General features: G+C 38.9%; 4 protein-coding genes across 7 annotated transcripts; 2 read left to right on the plus strand and 2 right to left on the minus strand.

The window, feature by feature from the left end:
- The first annotated feature begins 188 nt into the window (after positions 1-188).
- On the plus strand, positions 189-13014 carry LOC124216661 (protein takeout-like). 3 transcript variants are annotated; one of them, XM_046621463.2, is made up of 6 exons: positions 189-606; positions 7873-7913; positions 8305-8507; positions 9325-9496; positions 10099-10248; positions 12743-13014. In XM_046621463.2, exons 2-6 carry the CDS (start codon positions 7901-7903, stop codon positions 12895-12897), a joined length of 693 nt encoding a protein of 230 aa, XP_046477419.1. In that variant the 5' UTR covers positions 189-606; positions 7873-7900; the 3' UTR covers positions 12898-13014. The 3 variants fall into 3 exon arrangements, with proteins under 3 accessions (XP_046477419.1, XP_046477418.1, XP_046477417.1); XM_046621462.2 differs by lacking the exon at positions 189-606 and adding an exon at positions 5758-6367; XM_046621461.2 differs by lacking the exon at positions 189-606 and adding an exon at positions 6386-6438.
- A 136-nt stretch (positions 13015-13150) lies between these two features.
- LOC124217306 (circadian clock-controlled protein daywake) lies at positions 13151-17644 on the minus strand. Its single transcript, XM_046622714.2, has 4 exons — positions 17572-17644; positions 15325-15705; positions 14322-14471; positions 13151-13455 (listed from the first exon to the last, which is right to left on the minus strand). Exons 1-4 carry the CDS (start codon positions 17642-17644, stop codon positions 13307-13309), a joined length of 753 nt encoding a protein of 250 aa, XP_046478670.1. The 3' UTR covers positions 13151-13306.
- On the minus strand, positions 15602-25230 carry LOC124216657 (uncharacterized). Of its 2 annotated transcripts, XM_046621457.2 has the most exons (7): positions 24848-25230; positions 22489-24759; positions 21497-21787; positions 21048-21174; positions 20142-20297; positions 18494-18995; positions 15602-15705 (listed from the first exon to the last, which is right to left on the minus strand). In XM_046621457.2, exons 2-6 carry the CDS (start codon positions 23635-23637, stop codon positions 18868-18870), a joined length of 1851 nt encoding a protein of 616 aa, XP_046477413.1. In that variant the 5' UTR covers positions 23638-24759; positions 24848-25230; the 3' UTR covers positions 15602-15705; positions 18494-18867. The 2 variants fall into 2 exon arrangements, with proteins under 2 accessions (XP_046477413.1, XP_068991201.1); XM_069135100.1 differs by lacking the exons at positions 15602-15705; positions 18494-18995 and adding an exon at positions 19631-19712 and having other exon boundaries at positions 22489-25230.
- Positions 24614-27286, plus strand: LOC124216658 (protein takeout). The gene is made up of 3 exons (XM_046621458.2): positions 24614-24735; positions 25673-25913; positions 26552-27286. The coding sequence occupies exons 1-3, from the start codon at positions 24648-24650 to the stop codon at positions 26994-26996; spliced, it is 774 nt and encodes a 257-aa protein (XP_046477414.1). The 5' UTR covers positions 24614-24647; the 3' UTR covers positions 26997-27286.
- Positions 27287-27295: the final 9 nt, after the last annotated feature.

The raw sequence follows: 27295 nt of genomic DNA on the forward strand, positions 1-27295 counted from the left end.
ATGGCTCATTTATACATTCTAGACCCGAGCCGGCCTTAGGATTATTCCCATTCCTCTAAGTTCAGGGCCACGGCCGATCGCGTTTTGCGTCCCCATTTTTCCCCCACTCGACTGCTTATCGACGCACAACCGTTGCACTTAGCAATTACCTTTATATTGATAATCGACGCGTGTGAATCATAACACCGGCAGAAGAAGAATAATTGTCGGTCGAGTGAAAGGAGTCGGTTCGAATTTGCCGCGGCGTCTCAGGCGATTTTTGACAACTCGTTCTTTGGGTGAAAATAATAAATGAATGTATATATTTATTGAAACTAAATAAAAATAATAATGAACAAAAAAAAAAAAAAAAAACAAAAAACAAAACAAAACTAAAAAACTCAAACCATGTCGGCCTTCGCAACTACTACAGTAAGACGTCTCGGCCTTCTCGCAGTCCTCTTTCACGCGTAATGTGTGTGAAGTTGCAGACTGATCGTATATAACAACTTCTGAAATCACGTTTTTCAATTCCAAGTCGCAATAGTTCGGGCCTTGTCGCGTGGCCTGTGAAGAGTTCGTTCAAAGTCCGCACGGAATTCGGTATACAGTGTTAACATCAAAACCGTAAGTTCAATGAAACGCATCAGTCTACAGTTGTAACAATTGCTCGTCTAATAACGACTTTTGTTTTCTAAATTCCACCAGGGATTAATAAATAAATAAATAAAACCGGCGATCCCTTCACCTGTCGGTTCGTCATAATATGTACATCCGAATGTGCAGCGTCCGAATCGAGTCAAAGCTCGCGTTCCGAGACCTTGGTCTAACTCTCGGCGAAAACAGATGTAAAAATAAAGAATCCCTCATTACATATACGACTATGTTAATCAGTGTACGAAGAGAAGCGAAATATTGTTTGAACTCGCGGTGCTTGATTTTTTTGGTTTCTCTTCTTCCTCTTTCGTCGATTCATCACGCTGCAAGCGTGACTCGGCAATACGCTGACAGACTGAGTTGCAGAAGAAAAATGATACACCGAAGGAGAGTGGTAAACGTTAACGGAAGTAATTCAACGAGTCCCAACAAAGGAAATGATTTTACAAATAAGTATCTGAATCTATGTACGGAATCGGATAAAAACATTCCGCAAAGAATACGTGGCGCACGATCATAATTTGGTTTCTCATTACTTCGAGCCCTTAATTGACCGTTCGAACCGTTAAACGCATATATCCGTAGAGTCGGAATCTCTGTGGCCTTGCGTCACGTAGTATGTATGTATACATACCTATACATGTGTATAATAGCATCAATTACCATGGGAAATGAACCAGCTATCGACAAGGACAAAGTATTTCTAATAGAAAATAAATCGTAGTTGGGAGTACGAACGTACAAAAATGTTTATTGTACGACGGAACGAGTTTCTGTGTGGATAATATTTCTTCTCGTTTTTTGATCTCATTAGCTGAACACAGATGAAAGATTAATAATAGCATCCATGGCTGCCCGAGACTAGAGCCTATCGCGATGGACTGACAAAGAAGTAGAAAAGAATAATTCTACCTCGTATAATTACGGAGTGTTGTAAAATGCGGTGATTAACTAAAATGTAGAGGTTCATGATTAGAAATTTGTTGTGATCATTCGTGGCGAACACCAAGATTCAGCGCTAAAATCAATCGTAGAAACGCGGCTGACGTTGGATATGATTCATTAGTCTATAATTATTAGGGTTACAAGATTTACCGAATAGCTAGATTTATGTGACTCTTACATAGAAATTAGCCACAAAATCATATAAAATACTTGTGAATTAAGTATTAATTAACGCTGTATCCAAGCGTTATTCGCAATACGTGTAATTGTTTAGGAGAAATAAAACGTAAAAAACTAGACGAAAATACCCACTCTACGCAAAACCTGTCAATCTAAGCCCCGATAATTATTACCATTACCCTGTTGTTTTTATATCGAATCGTTTAACAAGCGACGGAAGATAGCTCGAAAAACTCGTCGTATAAAGCCATTCGCTGCGGGGGCTTAAACGATAGGCATTATTATTAACTCTTCTGCGATGTCGAATTACGCAGGTAACGAAAAAATGAACAAATAGAAGGGAGAGGAAAATACAATCGGTAAACCATGAATTGCGGCAAACTCAGAGGCTGCCCATTCGGCATCCTTAAATATGAAATCAAGCCGCGGGTTTTCGAAAGGAATCATCTAACTTAGGTTTTTCGTGTCTTTCTGAGCTGCAGGTTGATCGGTTCCAGTCTCTCAGCCTCTCGACCTTCATATCCAACTCGAGATAATGAGTTGAAATGAGGCACTGCATATGTCGCGGATTCATTGCGTCGTTTTCGCTTTCACCGATTTACCTTCGTAGAAACACCGTGTTTCAATTAATTAATATTTAATCGGATCTGAAAATGGATGCTTATAGGCATACACACACACAGTCGTAACTTGACGATGTTCCAACATCGCGTAAAAGGATTTACCCATTCCAAACATACCCAAACACTCCGTGTTAATTTTTCTATAATTATTATACAACCACTATTTGAAACTATGTGTGCAAACATAGAATATTTCACTTGTATTTATTTAAAATTGTTGTTGTAAAATTAACGGAGTTTTTCTGGAACTAATTATTTGAACGTTACGTGTATTTATGTAAATTTTATGACAAACATATACAGAGGTGATAAGCGTTTACAGGAATTTGAAAATCTTAATCCGATTGAAGTGTTCAGTGATTTTCACGTGAGACTGAAACACGATAAATGAACTTTTCGACGAGTTTCGTCACCAAATGTCGCCGATGGCGTGACGCTCTCGCGATAAAAAATATGGGAACTTTAAATATCATGTCCAAAAATCACTGGGGATAAAAAAATGTGGGGTGAGCGATCCTTTATCGAATATTCTCATCATCCATTTACGCATTACGTGACATTATGACATTTATGACATAGCCTTGTACAGTTTCAACCATGACAACCATATCCGTCATTATCAACTTCGCAATTGCCACGATGGATTTTTAGTGTATATCTAAATAAGAGTAAGTTGACATTGACACGCCAATGAAGGTTTAATCGGATTTATGATCGACGGTATAAAAATAATAGGAGTGTCTATAATTTCATTCTCAACTTTGCAAACATGTGTCAGGGAAGTATTCGCTACCGTTTTAAACTTCATGAGAATTATATAATCAAGTACGCAACCGAGTAGAATCTGGTCGGCGGAAATTAATACGCTAATTTTAATTCAGCGTTTTTTTCTCTCACCACTCGTAACTTCTCCTGTTCTGAATCGCTGCTGAAGAGCCTCAACCTCGGTTTTCACCGAATCGGTACTGCCTTATACGTCCTCGAGTTAACCGAAAATGAAATCGGGGAAAAAGGATGAGAGCGAAGGTACAAGAAAAACGGACTCTGCAAATTAGAAATCTGTTCAAGCGTCGTCTGATAATCTCAAAATGATGTTCATAAGCGAGCACAAATTTCAATCGAAGGATAAAACGAGGTTAAATTAAATTTTACGATATTCGTAAAATCCAGTTATCCCGATAATACTTGATGCTCATTCGTCTCTCCCGAATATCACCGGTAATAAAAAGTCTTTTTTTTTTCAATAATCTGAGATAAAAAAGCAAATTGAGCAATACAAATTGAAACGCAACGTTGTTATATAATAGTCAGTTTGCAATTACAATTGGACGATTATGAAATAAATCCACTGTAAAAAATCTTTATGATTTCAAACATCGAACAGAAGAAAAAAAAAACGCTTCACTCATTCACCATAGAACAATATTACATTTCTTTTGGTTTTTTCATGTTAATCTAAATCTCATTCCTAGACAAACTAGACTGGAATTGAAAGAACTTCGTTGACGTCGCATCCTTGAATCACCTCATTACTAAATACGGTTGTTGAGCTTTCTGAGTGAATCCTTTTGGATCTTCTCAAGAGACAGAATTCACTTAATCCCTTTTAGTAAAATGCGAGTAACATGCGTTTGAAAAAGAAGTCTTCAATATCTGTCCTCAATAATCTTTCATAGCGTACTCGACTATTGGTATACATTTTAATTATGTAAAATTATTGTCAAATTAATGGTCTTGTAATGAGAATTAGGGTAAGGCTGAGCAGAAGTTATAAATTAGTAAAACTGAAACAATGATTATCAACAAAGTTAACTCAAAAATAATCATTTACTGCGGAAGTCGGTTGGAGCGGTTAAAAGAGAATTAGGAGTAGTCCGAGTGACCTCGAGAACAACATTAATCATTAATCTGAATGACAAGATATATTAGGAGAGGAATATGTAAGCATGCAAAAAAGCGAGGATATTTATCACTGGAAACCAAAGGTACTGGTGTACTAAAATATATTACATAGTATTATTTCGGATCCGGTAACAAGTCGATCCTCTCACTACGGAACAAGTTTCATTGGTTACGTAAAGCATTGTATGACTTTGTGAGAACGCAACGCATTCGAGAAACTTTGAATCAATTTTCCAATAATGCTTGCATGACAATTATCTCACATGTAACGCGTACCTTGTTGGAAGCTGTGAAAAAAAAACTATTTAATTTAATTAATTTAATAGTGCAAAACACTGTGGTCGTAAAAATTGAGGTGTAGAAAAAAAATTCATTCTCCATTCAATTACTCGATAATAGATGATTCTCATCAACGGAAATGCTATTCAATGTGCGTCAGTTCGATCTGCAATACTTAATTCGTACCGGAGGAGGAAAAAAAAACTTGTTCACGTAATGTCGCAATCGCTGCTTGTGCAGGCATTAGATTTTTGAATACATTACTATCGCTTACTGACTCGAATTCAATTAAACAACCAGTGTAATAGTTCAGTATTTCTCTAGCAATGTCAAAACCAGGCGTGACAAATGTCTGTCTCAGTGCACTTGAGGCTTAGTATAAATGTTTCAATTTCCTTTCTAATAGAAAGTTAAGAAATTTACTCAACCTTGAAATATGATTTTTCTCATAATAATGATAATCAGGGTTTTGAGAGTTACTCGTTCAGATATTTCAGTGCTGTGTTTCACAAGAATAAATTTCCAAGTTGAAAAATAGAATTCGAGTTTTAATTCAAATATATTAGCATTGAAGAAATGTGCACAATTATAATGTTATTTTAAACCAGACATCAGCGGTATGAAATCAATTCACCTCGAAATCGATTTTTCAACTCGCTTGTCCAGCTTATTTTGATTGGAATCGATTCAACAACAGCTCGAGTCAGGAAATGATTCATCTGGAAGAAATAATTGGTTATTATTTTGTAAATCAAGAAAATCGAATGCAGTTGAACAATAATAGCATACTTGTAATTGTTTTAGCTTTGAAAACCCGACGGCTTTAAAAACTCGTCTTGTTACCGGCTGACGTTGCATTTTCTAGTTCCTCGACATGAATGATTTTTTACAAATTTCAATCGTATAACTTGTATGAGTTTAGTTAAAGATACATTCTAAAGAGAGATTGAATTTCTCGATCGGATGCCATTGGTCATATTTAGCGATAAATCGTTGCACGACGGGATTTCAACGAAGTAACAGAAATACTTGACATCTCTAATTTATAAAAATCTTGACGGGCTAGAATTGAGTTAATTGAAGCAGAATTAAGAACGTCGATTCGAATGGAAGTTTGATTCGTGAATGGAATTTTTTATCATTCACGTATTGTCATGATGTTAATTTAACGACAATTTGTATATGGTTTTAGGTGAACAAAAATATGAGAAAAATTTAAATCCAAGACCTCTAGACCTCACGGTTTGCGAAAAATTAAGTTAAGCTGGTCGAAGGTTCGCGTATTGGTCAATATACAAGCTTTACACAAAGACAACCAAAATGCGAAATTACGGTCAGTGCATTCCGAATATCTGTAGCCGTTATTAAAAAAAAGGTGATCTTTTCAATAATTCAGTAAAAATTGGCTAAAAAAGTTAATAAACAGCGTGCAGGGTTTCGGTTGAAAGCCCATACGAGCTGCTGCATATTATCCATCAACCATTGATACCTTAAGACGGGATGGCGAAAGGTCGCCGATTATAGTCCAACTGTAAGGTGTGAAACTCGGTGAAAAGTCCAGGCCGTCGACGTTCTCTGACCAGTGAAAGACTCGGAGATACGAGGAAAACTCACGAGCCAATGGCTGCCAAGTGGAACGAGGCAATCAACCGATCACCGGGTCTAAAATTCGAGAGTATATAACTGCAGTCTGCAGGGTGTATATACTTTGTTACCGGTGAATTGGATTCATCTTAAATTATCCAGTGATCAAAGGCGCGACGCGTCGAGGGAATGGCTTCTCCTCTCTTCACTTGGGCTTGGTAGGCCGTTTTCGATATCAGTTCAACTACCGCATGCTTGGAAAACCGAAGGCGTTACATCCAGGCTTAGAGTTCGTATGATACTGAATTTTCACTGCAGTCGAATTTTAGTCTGGACGCAAAATTGTCAAGTCAGTGTAGATTTTGCAGTGAGTGAGTGACAGTCAGCGGAGTGACTTGTGATTTCCGTTGACATCCATCTTTTTTCAAACTCCAATAGTCGAACCAGTGACTCGCGGGTACCATTCAGATTTTTAAGGGAACATGCACACGGATGGATTCGAAGAGAGTGAAAGGGGTGTTGTTCAAATTGAAAAGAGATTTTATTTCTTCTGAGCGAATTTATTCTTTCGCAAATGATGCTTTGTCAATTCCGGCTAAATTTCTGCAAAACAAGTGTCGCAAACGCGTTGTGATAATCTGCAGTTAAAGGGATATCGGATCTTTCACATTCACCGACAAATTATGCAAATCATATTTTGCAATTTCTTCTCCTGCGCGATAAATTCGCTGAGAATTTTCAGAAACAACGTGGCTTTGTGATCGCGACGCTGAGGTCACTGTGAAAAGTTTGGCAACTTGATGAAGATATGCGTACATCGTATGGGATACGGCTACGAATTAGCATGCCGTAACCTCAAATCGAGTGAAAACTAGTTACCACTAAAGTATTTTCGTCAACTTTTTGAAGTTTTCTTAACGAACCCGAAAGCACCGAATTGCCAATTCTATAATTTTGCCCAAAGTTTGGAAAGATTTCATTACTGTAGGGAAGTTAAAACAAGCGTAGAATACGTTTCGATTGCTCAGTCGGTGATGAAGAAATGACAATTTGGTGTTTTTCATTGATCATTGTAGACTGAAACATAAAGTATATTTACGTTCGCACATGCATCGGGAATCGTTTTGATATATTGGTCATCAGAAATCGACAATATTCCAGTAGAAGGTAACAATTGATCATCATTGAATTGTGACTCAGCCATCGTAACATCCTTATTGGCAGTACGTCCATGCACTTGTTTGATTTCGAGAGTCGTCGTCAGGTTCTTTATTTTTTTGACGTAAGCTTCTAAATTTTAATCATGATTGAGAAACGTGAGATTCTTGAAAAAAGCACCCATTTTTTTAAGAACAATTTTGTGGGAAGACATTGTATCATGTTTGTATCATTGGTAACTAGGCGCAAACTATAAAACGACTAAAATCAGAGCTTTATTGTCTTGAAAATTGAAAAATCGATCATTTCCATACACAAAGCTATAGTTCAGGATCGTTGATATTCAACGAGTTTGAGAAAGCCTGATCTTCGATTTAAATATCGCTGGCTTAAGGTGGGTCAGCAGGAACTGCATTCGTTGTAGAACGATTAAAACTTCAATGAGTCTGTATTTTTCAACTCGTACCGAATCCCTCGACCCAAGCCTAAGTTTTTCACACGGAAGTTGAGCTGCAAGTGAAATGCATAAAAGCAACCGTACGCTGAATAGTCGTATCTGTTTCAGGCTAGCCGCATGGCTTCTCGGGACCACGATGGCAGTTTTACGTGAGTAATTACAGCACAGAGAGAAAGAGAGAGAGAGAGAAATTGATATGTATCTGAGGCCAAGTATGCCGTGATAGCTTTGTAACGAAGGCGCAGAAGTGGTTTGGAAATTGCCAATAAAAACCTGTTCCAACGTACGGCTGCGATTTATAGTATCCACCAGAAATATTTAACCTGAAGCTCGTTACATAACACGCATCGATACGGGTGATTATGTAAATTTCCAGCATGTTCGTTCGGGTATTGCGCTCGACACGGTGCCTTTAAATGCCAGTTTGAGTCTGCTTTTTTGTTTCGTGAATTGAGTGCCTTGAACAAACCACGTGTGTTTACAATTAACCGATCTTCCATTTGTTTGCAACTTTTTTGTACAAGGCAATTGCTGTTCCAGCTTCGTACATCGTGCCGTGCAAAAAATCTAACCCGAACTTGGACCGATGTATCACTGAAACCATCGAAAGCCTCAGGGAGCGGCTTGCCGAAGGCATTCCGGAACTGGGAGCACCGGCATTGGAACCTCTTCAGTTGGAGAATGTTCGTTTGCTACGGGGTCCCGTGGGCGCGAGGCTGGACGTTAATTTAACGAACATGGAGGTGGGCCGAAAATTTGGGACTAGATCCTCGGAATTGCCATTCTCTGCATTAACGTACACTGGAAAAAAGTTCGCTGCTTTCCAAGGAAACGAGTCGATATTAAAATTGTTTCAAACGTGGCCATTATTTGTTCAAGTATTGGAACAAGGTCTAAATCCTAGTTTTTGCTGGAAAAATAATCCAATCAAAGTATAGGATTCTTAGCTCAAGTCTTAGAGGTACCTTATAATTTTACGAGACTCTTTTCCATCTAAATAACTTGGATTATCGAATTCAGTAATTTTTAACGCAAGGTACAAAAAGTCTTGAATTAGCTAAACTCTGGTTTCTGATTCCTGCAACATAAAAAAAGTTGTTATCATTTACGAAAATAAATTTATTATCTAAACGATTTTATGAATTCCGGATAAAATCCGGATTATAACCGTCTTAAATGAAAAAAAGTCGCATGCTGTGAGTCACCTCTGAGCATTATTTCCGATGATAACGATAAAGCCAATATAGAATTCATTGATAGCGAAAGACTGTATTCATTAGTGAAAAGACGAAGTTTCATCAATTAATTCAAGAAACGTAAGTAGGTTACTGATTATTCGTAGCATCCTTGACTCGTTGGCCTAGCTCGTAGTAATTCTATATATTTTCTATCACAATTACTACAGGTTCGGCAAAATTAACTATGTACATTGATGGCCGAAGTAGCTAAATAAAATTCAACTACACGTGTCGTAACAGTCGTATAATCATCGACGTCTCTTGTATTATCCTAGACCTCGTTCATTATTACGGAGTAAATAGGGCTTCGTCTTGTTCGCAGGTGAGAGGCCCTTCGACGTTCAAGGTTCACAACCTTAAGTCGAATTTGGACAAGAACAGTTTCACCTTCAGGGTCGCGTTCGACAGGCTCACTTTTCGAGGTAAATACCAGATGGATGCGAGGGTGCTGCTTCTCAGATTGGCTGGAAAAGGAGATGTCACTGGAAACTTTAGTGAGTAATAGTCTACTTCTTTGGCTGAAATAAACTCTGAGTACAGCAGAAATGACAATTGAAACGTCACGTTCCGGAAAATGGAATGATTTCCCAGTATCGTTGCGGGCAAACGGATATATTAAAATATCAGAAAAATTTGGTGGTATTATTCTTTGTCGAAAAGAAAATATCAGACCCAAATGTATTTTTTAAATTATTACAAAGTCTCCTATATTTATTAGCAATGCAAATTTGGAGCACCGTTTTCCGGTTGGAAAAATTCACGTATACAATGCGGATACAGAAAAACTATAGACAGATTTTTTCTCTCCCGTCACTAGCAGTGAAAATGTCATGGATAAAAAAAAAAAATCACTGTAGAATCTTGACAAATTTTATAGTTAATATGTTCTCGTAGAATCGAATTTCCTTAACTCATCCGAGCTAATGAATAAACTAAGCGAGTCTAAATTATCGTGCGATTGACTTTTTAATAACTTTATTACGAATTGCGCAATGCTTCCGAGTTAGGTGTCCGGTTAAAATGTCATGAAAACGTGTTTCGCTTTTTTATTACTTCAATTCATGCATCTTACACACACTTGTCTATTATATGGCAGCTGGTTACTCATCGGATGTCGTACTACGAGGGCATAAAGTCGTGCGAAACGAAGTCGAATATTTGAATTTCGAGAGAATGAAGCTGAAAATAAAAATCGGCGAGGCCAAAATACATCTGAGCAACTTATTCGGAGGAGATCCGATACTGGGTGAGTATCAGGATGTTTTAAATATTTTCTCCGAGCTCCCGTCACTAAAAAAGTAAGTTTTAATCACTCAGAGAAATCAAGTCAAGAAACGGGTCCATGAAAAAATTTTAGAAGGCAGCACAGTGCAATTTTCGATCTGCTATCCAGATGAAATAATAAATTTCACCAGAAACATCGATACATCGAAACGTCTGGACAACTGTCGCATAGCTGAAAAATTTTACCTCTGTAAGGCCTGAAGAAATGATCGAATTGTTATGGCACGAAACACAAGTGATATTCAAGAATTGATTATTTAAAATGACATGGCAATTAATTTATTGAGAATTAATCTAATTTTCTCAACAACAACCCCGACTCGTAGAATATCGACGAGTGTTATTTGAGATATTCAGAATTACCAAAGAGCGTGAAAGCCTTTAACCATATTGCAAAGAGAAGGGTAACTTTGATCAGAGTATAAACATCGGCTCGAGTAAAATGCAAAATCGATATATCGTGCACATTGTTCAGAATCATCGTAAGTTATACGTCTCAATTGCAATCGACAAATTTTCAATAACTTAATTAACGTGAAATTTTTTATAATGCCGGGTCTGGAGTTTAATTTTCTTCAATAATATGACGATTACTTGGTTATTCGTTTAAACCTTGCTGGAGCCGAATTAATCAGAGAAGGCAGAATTTCAGAAATTTGTTGAAACGTTGAAGTTAGACGTGATGTTAATACCGTGGTTTCTTTGGGTGTTCAAAGCTTAATTTTACGGTGCATACTTAGATGAAAAAAAATCGAAAATGACATGTTCAAACAACCTACCGAGTATATTAATCGCAAATGAATAGTGGGTGGTTGGAATGTCGTTTTACAATCAAGGCACGGTGAGACGCGATAAAAAGACCGATTGTCCGTATCGGCATCTGGTGTTAAAAATAGCTTCCCGTATTCACCTGCAACCAGCTGGGGGGTCTCGATAAGTTCGAGAAACAATCACATAGAACCTCTAGTTGAACGAATAATGATCGCGTTAAACTGACAATGAGCCGCCACAACTGCGTAATCAAAGTATTAAACACGCCAGATTTAATCACAGATCGTGGGATAGACGTTCCAAATATTGAACCACTTGTGTTCCACGATTATAGTAAGTCACGTGTTCGAATTGGAAAAGGTGCAATTATTCCGATGAAACGCATTCATTAAATGGCGCCAGGATATTTCATGAATATAAACAAAAGTATTCTCTGCTCGCTAGAAATCACGAGAAATTTGTCTGAAAGTTGAATAAAATTGTTTCAACGCAGTAATAGAAGTGAATTATTTTTCTTAGAACGCATAGAAGTCTCGAGAAGAATTGTAAAAGTCATCATTTTTCGACTTTCGCGCTGCAGACTTGAATAAGTATACGACAGAACGATGTATCATTGGGATTAGAGATGAATTAGAGTAAGAATATTGATAATTCTCTGTATGGGTGGAGCTCTGGCGTCTAATGCGATTTTACCAACCTTGGGCATGCTTGACCGAATATTTAAACGACTAAAGTGAAGTCCATAAGTACACGAATCAGAAGAATGTGTATTTTAAATGCCGAAATAGTTGCGTTTGCGATTTCAACAATTTTTACCATACTTATTGAACATAAACGTAAAACCTTTTAAAACTTCAGATAGAAGTGCAAATACTGCATATATGCATGAACACCATTTTTTTCTTCAATATTAAGAAGCTACTTTAAACTTTGTACTCACGGACTGTCATCGTAATTAATGCCTGTAAAAATTTTATACGATTTAATAGTGAGCGCATCAATATACGATTTTTCACAAATCTATCATTCGACTCACATCTGAGGTGTGATTATTTATTCACAATCTTTTGCAGCGCTTATTAGCATATGGTCGTTTAATCTACTGACTGATGTAACTTGCCATGAAAAAACTTGTCGACAGCGTGATCACTGTCACGCAATAAAATTTAATAGTCGGTGTATAAACGCTTTATCTTCCACGTGCGTGACTGAATTCGCTTTTCTTATATTCGATAGAGTTTGCTCATACTGGTTTCTTTTTACAAGGATCAGAACTTTGCACCGGTTGATTCTTTCTTTACCACGGTTTTTTCCCTTACCTTGGCAATGTGTTCAACGACATAGAATTCTGTATACGAATGTGTGTATAAATATTTTTTTAGTTCCCGTTTCATAAAAAATCCCCAAATACATTCGACTCGGTACGCTAAGATTCCCAAAATGACGGCAAAATTTATCGCAGGATCGATGGAAAAATTAAAACGAGTTGTTTACAGCTAAAAATATTCAGGGATATCTAATCCGATTCTTTGTAGATAAATCAGTTATTCGTCTACGTGATTTCGATGATGTTAAAAATTGACACACCTTCTTGCTGCCGTTGATCTCAAGCTCAAAATTATCCTTTTGCGAAGATCAAACGATTTCAAATCACGACTATAGACTGAAAAATTTCTTCGTTATAGGTCCAGCGACCAACGACATATTGAACACAAACAGTGCGGTGTTCGTTGAAGAATTGAAGCCAGTTTTAGAGTCTTCGTTGGCGGACCTTTTCACCGATGTCGCCAATACAGTCACAACGTCATTCACGTACAAAGAACTTTTCCCAGAGGACTAGTGCCGAGGAGAAGTAAGAATAAGAAAATACCAATGTTTAAGCTAACCCGACTTTTCCCCATTCAAATTGTTTCTCTAGTATCAAATTTATCGTATTAAAAATTAATGGTAAGAGATATCTGTCGACCACTTTTTCTGAAATAAGACTGTATAATTATAATTCCCAATGCATCGAATGATCGATCGTTCTTATCGACGTCATCGATTGGCTTGAAATTGGAGTGAGGTGAAAAAAGAAGTTGAAATACGCGGCGTGTAAAAAAATCGTTTATTTGGCATATAAAACCCCGGCCTGTTGCAACTGGGTCCTGGGCACAGGCAGTATCTACTGTTTGTGAAACCGTCAGGATGAGTCGAGGCTGCGTGCGAAATTGGTGCGTCCGTTAACTGATCGTGACTCGGCTGTATCTTCAAGGCAGTATCTCTTCTTTGGTCAGAGCACTGAGAGCTCTGGTTACCAAGGCTCTGCTGATGGTAGCCGCGGTGTCTTCGATTATGGGACTGGCAATGTCAAGCACCAGTCTAGGGTTCGAGTTGAAGAATGCCTCGGCGGCGTCGGCTGTAATCGATCACAAACGCTTATCACCCATCAATAATCCAACGGTGATTCAAACAGTATGAGAATGAAGGTATAAGTATGCTCGAGGATCTGTTTTGCAATCCATCTTGACCAATCTCGCTGCAGCGTTACTTGCAATTAGGAGTCAGTGTATCATCAATGGCTGAGGTGCATCATTACTCGTTATCAGTGTCTAATCTATTTTTAGATTCAAGCTTTGAACGGTGTAATTAGAAGTCAATTATAACACAGGTTCTTTAATCGGAAATTATTTCTTATTCAACGTTCTTATAAATTAGTCGAGGAGCTAAGAAAGAAAATGACGATCGGCTACAGAAACATCCGCTACAATTAATTGAAATCGGAATCGCTCAGTATGCTTAGGTGGTAAGAACAATGACATAATGATGTAATCGCTTTCAAAAGCTTTGATATCAAGCGTTGGTTTGGAAAGAAATTTGTCGTTTTCAAATTATTATCCGTTTTAAGAAGATATTGATTCAGTTTAATTGAAATTAATTGACTTCTATCGCAGCTTCCAAAGCTTTGTGGCAGCAGTTTTTTTTTCTTCTGTTTAAACGCTTTTCTGTCGAGATTTAACTCCTAAAAATATATCACAAGAAACAAAACTCGAAACCGGAAGCAGAGTCAAGTAGAAAATTCGAACTTGTGGAAGTCCCCGAACGTCAAGACACGAGAAATGGGTTTGGCATAGAATGGCGTTGGCCAAAAAATTGGGGGTCAGAGTTGCAGGAAATAGTAGTTTTGAGATTACGTTTGAACAAGCAGGGATGGGAGTCTGAATTGCGAGATGAAGAAACGGCACACCGTGAATACCTTACGCCAAGAAAAGTAGACAAGCTTACCTGCCAAATTGCGCGTCGTAGGAGCCTTCAGCTTAATGTTACCGTCACCGACACGTATTTTCAGGGCGATTTGGTCCATCTCGATTCTCTGCACGCCATTCTTGTCGGCAACTTCTTTGCCGTTGGCGATGACTTGAGTCTTGGTATTAGCTGGAGGGAAAAAAAAAAGGAATAGTGCCGATGAATAATTAATTCAAGGACTCTTGAACCACGCGTTGCAAAGGCGAGTCTCGCAGTGCATCCATTCACTGCATGTTGGGTTTGCATCGTATTAAAATATCATGAGAATCACAGGCGTATGAATAGCGCCTGCGACCCGCAGGCTTATAAATCCTCTGGATAATAACAAAGTAATACATCAAGATGTCTTCACGAGTAGTCAACCAAGCGGGTTACGTAACCGCGTTTTCTCATCCGTGACTCGTCCGTTATCAGTCAGTACAGTAATACTCCTACTGCGCATGCAACGGATTGACAAAGTGTTTCAGGGATAATTGGTCGCTGAGACAATAGCCGGTGGCGCAACGCTTGAATCCTACTTTTTGAACAACGTGTGTTCTTTTCTTAGCATGCAATCCGTAATCTTGGTGCAAATACTTTGGAACATGCTCAAGATTTCTATGAAATTTCTTTAAATAGTTTTAAAAATTGCTCCAATTGAAATTTCTAAGAGTTAATCTATGCTACTGAAATTATAAAGAAAGCGCGTGTTTTTTTTTGTTTGTTTGTTTTCGATCATGTCTAAAACTAATCGATCAATTTCTGTGAAATTTTAACAAAAGGTTTCAATCCATCTCCAAAGTATCGTAGAAGGTATAAACTGAACTTATCTCTTCAATCAGTCAAGATAAGAGTTTTGCAGTAGCAATGCCTCAGTTTGGTATCGTTCGCCAAGTGGCAGGAGCTCAAGACTTGTTCCCGCGAGAAACGAGGAAGTTACGTGATCCACGACGCGGGATGTCAACTATTCGAATATATTCTCGTCGTACAGAATTCAACTCACTAAAGTTTCCCTTGAAACTGCCAATTCCGTTCAGAGGCAGGAGCAGTAACCTTCCCTGGACGTCGTACTCGCCCTTGACGTGGATGTGGGGCATGGTGACCTTCAATTCGACGGTGAGGTCCTTAGGGTTGGCCTTGATTTCGTCAATCACAAAACTGGAGGCGCCGTAAACGCGAACCTGGCTCATGTTGGCCCTGATTTTGAGAGCTTCGAGGCTTCTGTCCACCGTCAACGACGGCAGCAACAGAGGGTCAAGGGCTGGCAGTTTCAGGGAAGCGATCCCCTTGGGTAAAAATGGTCTGATGGCTTCGAGCTGTTGCAGGACGCACTTGCCGTAAGTGTCCACGTCGTGTGTCGACGAGCATGCGGTAACCCCGGGAGCTGAAATGCGTTACGATCAAGTTATCGAAGAACATACGTAATGTAAGCTATGTGGACTACAAAAGTTTTGAAGATTGTTCATGGGTATCAGGGGGAAAATCGCTTGACTAGTGAGTCTAATGGACCATTACAGCGTTGATAATTGCAAGCGCGACATTCGACCAGATTTTTCACCAGTCGTTTCCATCCAATGGTGGATGTAGTGGACGTAATATCGAAACTTGCTCTACTCGTTTCGGTACGGAAGGAAAAAGGACCTGACGATTTTTCCGAATATGGTGGTCAAATGTGGCGAAAGAGAATATTTCAATAAACGGAAAGACCATTTGGTTACAACTATTTGATTCACCATACTTGGTAAAATCAACTGATTGTTTTTCTATTCATACAAACTGGCACGTAGGCTTGAGCAATAAGAATTTACCCTACTTGCGGTACCGTAACGGGCAATACATAGAATACTCTACTATTGACATTAATTATTCTCATGTTGTGGCTTTCACCAAGAGATATAATTCTGATTCATATTGTAATAACGGAGGTGCCAGCAGAAAAGTTACACAAATTGTGAGAATCGTATGTTTCGGTGCGAGGAGAAGGCAAGACGAAACAAATTACGCGAATCCAACCAGCGTCTTTTTATTCATAGCTTCGAACGTGACGGGAAAAAAGTCAGTGGTAGGCACGTGTGTCGAAATCATTACAAAACATTCGTGGAAGGTGTTACATTTGCTGTGTATAAAATTCTTGGCAATTACGTAATACAGATTTTCGTTGAGGAAAAGAGGAGTACCGTTTATAAAATGAGTGGGTACATGATATTTAATTATTCGGTGACGGAAATGATTGCTATATTTTCCTAGGACACGGATGCTCACGATTATAGGTATATGTAATAGCACTTAAATACAACTTTATGTAAAACTGCCACGGCTTAATACGCATTGGTTTCAATTCTAGACTAAACGATCCAGGTTACGATTGAAGACGCGATGATTTACGATAAGAATATACCCGAATCGAAGATTCATTGACAGCCAGTCCAAGACAACCACAGTTTTATTTCTCGTTGCTGTATGTCTGCAATGTAACCGTTCGGGATAATTCATTTGTGATGTCAATTTCACAAACTTCCTGTTTGAATGAAGAAATTTTCCTTGCATATGTTCAAGGAAGACACTTATTCCATAAAAGATCCTCCAGGAATTTACAGGCAATAGTCTTCTGGGTAAAATGAGCCATCGTAAAATGAAATCAAAGAAACCTATTGGATTTTCAACTGTTTTCAGCGTTTTCAAACGAAGCATCGATATTCAAACTTTTGTACATGATTTCGTTATGTAATATTTTTGTATTTTGAAAAAGGTTTTCCTATCCAAAGAACATAACAATTTTATAGATGGTCACTCAACGACTATCTCGTAATAATATTATACGAAATCACATAAATTCAAATGTGAAAATGAATATGCACGATGATTTTTAAATCAGTAGCGTTTCAACGAGTGATGCTTTTATCTGACTCTCTGCTTTTGCACAAAAGAAACATTCGCGAGGTTGAATTTCGGTCGGTAAAGAAGGCGCATGGCGACCCCTTAAGCCGTGTGCTAAAACCGAACGCGAACCGCTAACCGGCCGGCAGCCTTGAGTGGACTGAAAACGAAAGTGCTCGGGGTGAAAGTGAGACGAAATTGGTTTGTGTTTGTACACCCGGTCGACTGGAGCGGGCGTTGAAACGCGTCGATTGTAAAACCATCGATTCGCAATTCGAACAGAGACACAACAAAGATAGTAAACGTCATCAAGAAAAATAGTAAATAATAATCGGACACCGAGTAACAAACAGAGGAAAGATTATATACTCACGCAAGGCTGTTGACACAGTTTTGAGGACACTGACCAGCAGCAACGATTGAACAAAAATCAATGTCAGACCCATAATGTTATCGTATATTACAATAAATTTTCCACCTCAATTACAACCTCCGTTTCTATATCTTTGGTTACTTTATTTTTTTCCTACCCTGATCCTCCCCCGAATAAATTAATTTGCAAGGAGCAATATTGCAAATGCGCTCTGTTCCTCGGTCGTTCATGTATTTATAAACTCAATGCACTTTCTCCAAAGTCCCCCTCTATCGCTAACTTATCACGGTAGAGTACCTCCTTCGACGCAATCAGGGCCGTACTTAGTAACCCGCGCCTCTCACCGTTGACGGATCGCAGAATTTCACCGCGGTTCGTCTGTCGCTTTTAAGCCGCTTTCGGCACCCCAACCAAGCGGGTGGCTTGCAGTGCCATAGAATTTGACAGCCCTGCAATGACGTTTCTTTGAATGAGAATTTCTCGCGCATTTTCACCGTCCCGGTCATCTGGAAGTCGTTGTACGTTTGTCACAGTCAACTAGGAACTTTCGATTTGGTTCCGATCACAGCGTTCCGACAATAATACGTGTGTAGATCTTTCGAGTTTTCAGGGTAAAGGATTTAGTGCGGAGGACGAGTACTGGTTGAAAAAAAAGGAACCAGTTTTTGTGAAAGATTCGCTTAAACAATTATCGCGATACCGGGAAACTGAGATAATAATTTAGCTATTCTCTGTATCAACCGTTATACTTTCCCACAGTCGTATTGAAATATTTAATTGGCTCGTAAGAATGAATGCCTATCAGTTGATACAACTAATAATCAGTTCGCTGTAGCTTGTGTTTAGTTTAACTGACCCGTGTATTCAGATGTGAGTGTAGGAAAAAAAATCTACCCCACATTCTTCACTCGGTGTAACTTACAATTAGTTGCCTGTGGTAAAAGTTGCTCCTCGGTATAAAGTTACCGGTTCTACAAGTCTAGACATTTTTGCCCAACGACAGGCGGTGTGAATGCAATTATTATCCTTTTATTCGTCACATGCCGTAAACTCATTTAAATTTTTCTTGAACCAAGATTTTTTGTTTGTACTAAATTTTTGGAATCGAAATTGATTCATGGTACATTTCACATGACCATACCATGAATTCTTTCTTATGTTGTTCAATAAATATACACTATAAGATAAATAAATAAATAGACTAAATACATTGTCGTTAATAGAGTCGATATTGAAGGTGTTTTTCGGGGTTAAGGATAACTAACTAGGAAAAAAGAAAGAAAAAAAAAAAACAATTCACAGTGATCCCGGATCGTTGGAGTACATTTTGTATATCATAGCATCGTTGGCTCGGTTTTCGCTCAGTGCTTTTGTCGCCAAGTCGTCGGCTATCATAGCGGCGACAGCCTCGGCGGCCATTAGACCTGAAAAAGAAAGCGAACTTGTAGAGAAAATCGATGTAAGAAATTGGCGCGTGTCTGTCGAACATTTTTTGTCACTATTTGAGGTGAAGATTTTTTGAAATAATAATTTTTGTTGCTAGATGAAGCGATGAGTGTTAATTTAATCGCCGTCATGTATAACATTCATTGCAGATACGTTTCTTCTTTTACGAATCAGAATTCAGTGGAACAAATAGAGAACAAAATGCTGCCGTTTGACAAGAAGTCACGTTTTTTTTCCTCCGAATGTCGCAACGTTACGTGGGTCTATTACGCCGGGATCAACAGCTCATGAGAAATGCTGCTTGTGCAGGTGAAGCGACAATTACGTGTGGTACAATATTCGTGCTTTCGTGTTTCTCCCGTTTGCAGGTACATAAATGTTCTCTCACGGAGCTGGTCGAGACGTTACCTTACTAATGGCACAGTTAAATTACACAACCGTCCAAGCATGAGTCTCCTGTTCTTGACGTGGGTTTGGGTACCAAAAATTTCAGGATTTCTCTGTGTATGCGATGGTCAGCTGATTTTACGTCACTGTGAGACATCAAGTTATTATCATATTCTTTCTTTCCATCTCTGCGACGTACATGCTCATCGTACTTCAACGTCAATTATGAAACGACTGAATTTTTACACACGTAATAATTTTGTGTTGAACTTTGTTCGCTTCAATTCTGCTTTAGAATTTGTAGAAAACTGTATGAAAGAATTTTTTCTGTACGTACAACTTGGCAACATTTTAGCGAAGTCTGTAAACTTCTACGCAATTTCTTTTCATTTTCTTGACGAGGAGGTTAAAAAAAAATCTAGTATTTTCAGACGATCATCTACAGTTTGTTTTTTCAATTTCTTGAAGAAGATGCGCACTTGAGTATGTCAAAAATTTATTAGTTTGAATTGAATTTTATTTATTTGGAAAATATTCTTTTTCCATGCAATGAACACTTTGATTGCGTTAATTTTTCCGACAGCAAATACTGCCGTAAAATTCAAGAATTTTACTGAAAAATCTGAAAAATTTGTATCAAAAATCTGTTTTATTCATATCATTTTTACCGTTCTCGTAAGCATGAATAAGACTTTGCGGTCTCTCATTCAGCGCGCGACTCAATTGTGAAGACTTACCGTGTACTAGGACAGATTCAACAGGTCCTTTTTCGTTCATCCCCTGGAAAGAAACTTTACGATCACTTGCCACCAGCCTTGCTCTGGCTGCTCGAACGACCATTGTGCTTTTACCAACTTTTCTCAGCTCCAGTGTAAAGTTCCCGATCAAATCATCTGTGGACAATTTCAGCAATCGCAATGAACAATCGTACCTAATCGTAAATAAAGTTCAGAATTCAACTCGATTGATCAAATTACGCGAAGAAGCAGAAGCGACGATTTGTATTTGAGAGCTGCAAATGATAGTTCTTAAACAAGTAGTTGGCATAATTTTTCGACAGCAATTATCAATATCATTCATGGCACATGATTAGATATTAGTTACGCAAGTTGTAAGTGAAACTCGCATCAGATACGTGTTCAAAATTTACGCGAACCAATATTGAATAGATGCGGATGTTGTGACGGCACAACATCATAAGCGTTGTCAATCCTTATATCTGTATATGAATATCTTACGAAACGATCAGGTGAAAATATGTGAGTGAATTATCAGTATACGGTTTCGAATATCGGTATATATGCCAAGTTATCTTACTTTGATCTTTCACTTTCGAAAAAGTTTATGACGCTTACACTTGTCTACGCCCGTCGAAAGTTGGAATTCTCGTTAGATGCCCACAGAAGTTTGTATTACTTTTTGCTAGCATCAAATACGGTAAACAAGAAATCCTCCGACGAACAGGATATAAAAAAATTTGTAGTTTTGTTCAGATGCATCTTTAACGATTTTCACACGTTATTTGCCATTTAATCTTGACAACAATTCGCTTATTTCAATAATCTCTGACAAATTCCACAAACAATTGTTTACCGAATTCAATTTTTATATTAACCAAGGGAAATTTGGTGAACAGTACTCACTAAAACTTCCGGCTAGCAGACCATTTCCTCGCAATACATCATTTCCAACTTTACCCGTTAAATGGTAGTCCGCTTTTACTTCCAGAAGCGGTACTCGAATACCTATTATGACATGCATAATGTCGTCCTGCAAAACAAACAGTCGATCAAACTAGCAGATTTCCGTTAATGTATGCGTCGCGGAAAACAGAAATGCAATGAACGGTTAACTTTCTCATGGCCGCATTATTTCAAGTACTCTAAAGGTCTACAATTCTTTTGAGAAAATGAATGAAAATTAGAATCTCTTCAGTTTTTCATCAACTTGTAGCAATTATCTGATCAGATATACGAATAATCGAATGGAGTATAACTAGCGGGAAAAAGCCTGACGAGCTGAAAATATTCAACTGTCTAAAAGTCGTAATTATCAAACGGAATAAGTGTATCAACGATTTAATCCAGCTTACTTCGATATCATGGTTATTGTGTTCGCGTTTCCGGCGCTTGGCTGCATTTGAATCTGGCTCTTGAACTGTTTCTGAATCGTAAGAACCGAACTCGTCCATTCCACCGAAGTGATAAATCAGCTGCATGCCTTGTTCAAAGTAGCCATCTTTCTCTTGGAATTTCTCGGCGTATCTAATCAAGTCCTTGATCCTTTTACTTTCGGCAGCTGCAAGTGTCATGTTGTTGCGTTTCCGAATCGCCTCTGTCGCCGTGAAATTGTGAACTATGTAACGATTGTTCCGTTCGATCTCCTGTGTGACAAAAAAGGCTCTAATTTACGTGAACGGAAGAGAAAGATGTGCGAACATGACAACGGTGAAGTTTTAAGAACCGTCTTCGTAAGTCAATCGCAGTTTCACTTCCGTATAATATGTGATTTTGGTATTTGTATGGATCCTCTAAAAGGCCGTGAGACGTCACCGTTGAGTGACCTTAAAATGCCTTTACAAGTGAACAAGTATAGGCGGAAATATCGTACACAACGTTTATTTATGATTTCAGTCGCGTTTTAATTATTATTATCTGCAGAAGCGTATCGTTTATTTCATTCGGAATAACGAACATCAATAAAGATCTTTCTGTTCACACAATCGTTTTGGCCTGGTGATCATCGTAAACTGAGTAGACTTATATCGAAATAAATGATTGACCACTCTAATTTAAATGGTTGATATTCCTAACTACAAATCTTCTAATAATCAGAGGCTTATATTCTGTAAGTAGCGCTGATCATGGAATGTCAATTTAACCCAAGAGATGTACGAACTATCCGCATTCGAATTATACGCCTATCCTTCAACACATCGTTTCCAATTTCAAGATCAATGGGATAAACCGCTTGAATCGAAAGTTTGAGAAAAAAAAAAAAAAAAAAACGTTTTATTTCGAAGTCTGAGTGTCTTCTGTTCTTAAGCAGTACGTCCACGGAAAGAAACCAACCAATTGACGTTACCTTTCTGATTTCCTCCAACCCGTAAACTCTCAAGTTCTCGTCGTCTTTTCTTCTAAACCCAGCGAAATGTTTGATTTTCTTGTCATCGTCGTCCGCGTAGATGATGTCAACGTAACCAGGCGGCGTTTTATAACTGCGTTCAGCAGTCACCCTCGCACTTTCCGTACCTTGACGGAATACTTCCTGACGACGATGTCCTGATCCTGACTGTCGAAGTGGAAGCTCGAGACTTGCGCTAATCACGTGTTTTCCGTGATTCCTAGACTCTGGAGAGCTGACAATCCTCTCACCCCTGGGTGTTTGTTCGGCCTTCACGAATGCCTGCTTCTGCTCAACACTCTCAGACGCCGAGACGTGAGCATCGTCTTGCCCGATGAACTCATCCGCAGCATCGTCTTCACTAAACTCACCGAACTTACGATTGCCTCGAGTACCTTGATAGACGTCCGCTCTTCTAGTGTTCGACGAACTGCTGGACGAACTTCCGCTTTTGTTAGCACAACTTCCGGTGCACTCAATTTGTTCGTCGTCACTTTTTTCCCCGTCCTCAGACCTCTCTTCCACGGCGGCACTAAAGGCCAATTGTTCCTTCTGCTCGGTTGAACCAAGCTTTTCAAACGGCATGTAGTTTTGGGCGTAGACAACGTCCACGATCTCGTCGCGAGCCTCCGTCTTCTGTTGATATCGCTGATTAGCTTTGGCCAGAGGCGTTTCCGACTCCATGTTTCTGGCACCCTTCGAATCGAAGGAAGCAGAGGGTTTACCCTCGGTGTTGTTTCTCGGCTTCGGCTCCTTTACCAAAGTGTGAAATCTGTACCTGATGGAGTCCAGTTCCCTCAGGTCACTGTAGCTCACGTATCCAGCCTCGAGTTCGCTCAGGTTAGCCTTCAGCCTCCCCCTCGCGATGTGAACGCTCTCAAGAGTCGAGAGGTTCAGTCCCCTGATCTCGACGTTTCGTAGGACTATTCTGTAGCTCGTGTTGCCCTCGGATTGATCTACTTTGACCACTGGAACGCGCAGTGGGTCTAGAGCGCCTCCTTTGGTCAATCCGCCAGCCAAAAGTCGAGTCCAGAGAACTTGGGACATTTCTAGGAGCGAGCATTCTCCAAGAATGACAAAGTTCAGCAAGGCCAGGGTGAACAATTTCATTTTCAGATAAGTAGATCGATGCGGATGCAACGCTGTTGCTTTTGTTTATCTTTGCTTATTTTTTTTTTATCTACTTCCTTAATTCACGGATCTCACTTCCCACACGTAGAACGGATTGTATATCAGCATCAGGATCAGGCAGACTATTACGAAGATGATAAGAAAACAGGATACCACTGCGCACATCGAATTTTCAAAAGATGATATCACAGGTACGCATCGTCGTGTAATTATCGAATGATGCTTTGTAGGGCCCGACGCTCAGCTCGGAGTGTAAGAAAATGACGATCCTCGGTGAGATTTTATACCGGCTTAAGAAGGGCGTAAATCTGGGCCATGGACCGCTTTGTGACTAACTGCAGTTGATCTCGGCGATGCATTTTTCAATTCCTCAAGTCCGATGTCACCTCGGAAGCAATGGAGGGCAAGGTCGTCGAATCGCCTGCTGCCGAAGGCTCCGAACAAGTGGAATGGGACCTAATAGGTCTGCTGCATACGTCGATGAACGTGTAAATTTTATTCGCATAGTACACGCGTGCTCGTGAATACCTGCGTACTCTTATGATGGTCAGCGGTGACCATTATCCTTGGCGTCGATATGTCGTTAATTGTTTCATGCGCCTAGAAATTACCATTTCTCGTAATTGTCGTGCATTCGTGATATCGGACGAATGCTCGATGTCGAGGTGACGATTGCCCGTAAGCTGAAAATGTCTAAAGCAGAAATTGTCGAGCTTTGCCAAAATTCTTTTACAGATTTTCGCGTAGTCGGGTACGTATTATGTTTTTACGATATGCTTTTGAACAGATTTTTATTGCCGTTTTATATAGGTATGCATATCACTGACAATGAGTGAAGTTTTTAAATACGATTGAGAAACAGCGAGGCGACCTGGACTCGACAAATGGCGTTGTCAGCACATTGTACAGTTTGCATAGTCTTTTGGTCAGCGTTATTCTCACTCGGTTTTAATTAATACTCGTATTTCAAGCACGTCTTCGCCATCAACATGACGTGTCGATACTTTACTGTCTTCCCCTTTATTGCTCTGGTGATCTGCGGACGCCTGCTCGATGCCAAATCCCATCCAAAAATACGTAAGTTTTATGTTTTCTGCAACACTTTTGATGCTATTAACGATACATTCGTATGGATATAAAACGTGTGTTTTATCGATTTAATACATGTGAGAGGTTTAAGAAATCTTACGGATAGAATGTATAATTTGTAGGTAAGATTTCTAAACTATTTCCGAACTGTGTCGAATGTGGTATACGGTAATGTATAACGTGTTCCATAAATATTTCAAGTTTGGTGATTTATCTTCATAACTTCCGACATATTTCACGAGTAGGCTTATGTGAATTGCAATGTTCGATGTAAAAGTTGTTACAAGCAATGCATTTTTAACGTGGCGTTTTCGTTACTTCGTTAATCAGGAATCTGAAAATACGTCTGGATTATACATCGGAATAAAAACTGCAGTGTAATGCTTGAATGATATCTCCAGCTGGTCGTTACATAGCGTACCTATAGTTGACGTAACATTTTTTAAATACCGCGCCTAGATGACCATTTCAAATTAATATATCAATAATATTATGATAGATTCATAAAAATTGGCACAATATGACAAAAACATGATAAAATATGTTAACAATATGGATAACCTATTGGCTATTGTTGCCTGAAATGCAACAATAATCTGGAAAAAATACAAAATTTGGCACAATCTCGATACGTAATTGAAATGTTGAATATACCATTCAGAAACGATAATTTTCTCTTACCAAATAATTCAGATCGTGTTACACTCTTGTACAATTATTTTTAAATATTATGAATATTGTTCAACAGTCAAGTCTCTACGACATTCGTGAAGATCGAAATAATTTTGCAACTCGTCCCAGAGTGAGATAAAAACTCTAAGCGAGATTCTGAAACTGATATCAATGAATTTCATTTCTGAACCACCTACAAGCCTCTTATTATCTCGAGTGTATTCTACACCACGAAATAATTTGTAAATTCTAGCTGATTTCCTCAAGATCTGTCACAGGAGTGACCCCAATCTTAACGAATGCATACGGACCAGTGTCGAGGCCCTAAGGCCCCACCTCAGGGAAGGTATTCCGCTCCTGAATATTCCTGCTTGCGAGCCTCTGCACGTCCCCCAGGTCGAGATCAGCCAGGGCAGTGGACCCGTCGCGGTAAGATCTACGTACACTGATATACAGGTCAGCGGTGCCACCGACTTTCTGCTCAAGGCCGTCAAGTGAGTGTTTGTAAATTACAATTAATTTTTTTTTTTTTTTTACTTTTCATCATCCAAGTCGACGTATGAAAAGCGTTGTTTTCGGCCGACTGTGACTTTTTTCTTATTTCAACGAATCTTTACGTTTTCAGTCCTCTCGTATCTGAAGTACAGATTTTTCGAAAGATGTTCGCCTCTGTGTCCCGATAAATTCTCCCGATGATCTCGGACACGGCTACATGAATGAATCTGAAATTTACAATGCTTTATATTCGATTATGTTGCGTAATTTCATTTTTTGGCAAACTTCCAAACTGCTCGATGAAAGGATCTGAAATTTGCATTACCTTACATTTAAACGATGGGCATGAAAAATTGCTCGAGCTATAATTTGGTAATGTTGCAACAATAAGTTGATGTTGAAGCTTCGATTAATTGGCAAAATATAGTCAACTGAAAAAACAGATTAAATGTTGGAACGACTAGATAATGACAACTATATTAGCACTTAGTGACCGTTTGTACCACATTTTCTGGTCATTCCAGCAATAATTGAAGCATTATCGTAAAGGTGTTCGTTTTACTAGAATTTTTCAGTGACAACAACATAAGAAATTTCTCTCACTGGTAGCTAAAAAAATATATTAACGTGTTCACAGAGTTGATCTCGAGAAGGAACGTACAAAGCTGAAAATTTTCCTGCCGCGATTGGAGATGGTCGCGAATTACACGATGGACGGGAGGATTTTGATGTTGCCAATAACCGGGGAAGGCAAAGGATACGGGAACTACACGGACATAAATGCGATCGTCACAACCCAGGGAGAGGATTACGCGAACTCAAAGGACGGCAATAAAACCTACTTCCGGGTTACCGATTTCTTCGTCGATTTCAATGTCGGCCACGCCACTATTCATCTTGACAACCTCTTTAACGGCGACGAAACACTCGCTGACGCGATGAACGTGTTTTTGAATGACAACTGGAAGACCGTTGCCGCCGAAATGAAGCCGGCATTGGAAGACGCCGTAGCTGAACTCTTCATGGATTTTGCCAATAGAATTTATGCCAAGTTTCCGAAGGATGTTCTGTTTCCTAAATGATTGCAGGACGATTTTCATTCTAGTTGTTACAAATCTTCATCTGTATTGGTATTTTATATTATACGTTATTCGAGTAAAGTACACATCAAATTCGATCAATTATAAATTAATTTCAGAATTAATTTAGGCATGCGTGTATTTGATGAACGTAGGAATGTTTATTGGTTTTTAAAATGTATAGAACCTTTCACAATAAGAGGACAAATTTATAAATGATGGATGAAGCAAGAATTGGCAACCAGTTGAGTATAAGCTTGATGTATAAATAAAATTCACTGTAGTTTTGATTATTTTTTTGG

Source organism: Neodiprion pinetum, chromosome 4 (assembly GCF_021155775.2).
Source record: "Neodiprion pinetum isolate iyNeoPine1 chromosome 4, iyNeoPine1.2, whole genome shotgun sequence".
Taxonomy (NCBI): Eukaryota; Metazoa; Arthropoda; class Insecta; order Hymenoptera; family Diprionidae; genus Neodiprion; species Neodiprion pinetum.

Bases quoted from the DNA above. Each gene is read 5' to 3' on its own strand.
- LOC124216661 (XM_046621461.2), top strand. From the start codon at position 6,401: ATGCTTGGAAAACCGAAGGCGTTACATCCAGGCTTAGA. The intron at 7,914-8,304 runs GTGAGTAATTAC...TTGCTGTTCCAG, and splicing joins GACCACGATGGCAGTTTTAC to CTTCGTACATCGTGCCGTGC. The intron at 9,497-10,098 runs GTGAGTAATAGT...ATTATATGGCAG, and splicing joins AGATGTCACTGGAAACTTTA to CTGGTTACTCATCGGATGTC.
- LOC124217306 (XM_046622714.2), bottom strand. From the start codon at position 17,644: ATGGGTCTGACATTGATTTTTGTTCAATCGTTGCTGCTGGTCAGTGTC. The intron at 15,706-17,571 runs GTGAGTATATAA...AACGCATTTCAG, and splicing joins AACTGTGTCAACAGCCTTGC to CTCCCGGGGTTACCGCATGC. The intron at 13,456-14,321 runs GTAAGCTTGTCT...GATCGATTACAG, and splicing joins TACGACGCGCAATTTGGCAG to CCGACGCCGCCGAGGCATTC.
- LOC124216657 (XM_046621457.2), bottom strand. From the start codon at position 23,637: ATGAAATTGTTCACCCTGGCCTTGCTGAACTTTGTCATTCTTGGAGAA. The intron at 21,788-22,488 runs GTAACGTCAATT...TTTGTCACACAG, and splicing joins GGTTGGAGGAAATCAGAAAG to GAGATCGAACGGAACAATCG. The intron at 18,996-20,141 runs GTAAGTCTTCAC...TTTCTTTTTCAG, and splicing joins TGAATCTGTCCTAGTACACG to GTCTAATGGCCGCCGAGGCT.
- LOC124216658 (XM_046621458.2), top strand. From the start codon at position 24,648: ATGACGTGTCGATACTTTACTGTCTTCCCCTTTATTGCTCTGGTGATC. The intron at 24,736-25,672 runs GTAAGTTTTATG...TGTAAATTCTAG, and splicing joins CAAATCCCATCCAAAAATAC to CTGATTTCCTCAAGATCTGT. The intron at 25,914-26,551 runs GTGAGTGTTTGT...ACGTGTTCACAG, and splicing joins TTTCTGCTCAAGGCCGTCAA to AGTTGATCTCGAGAAGGAAC.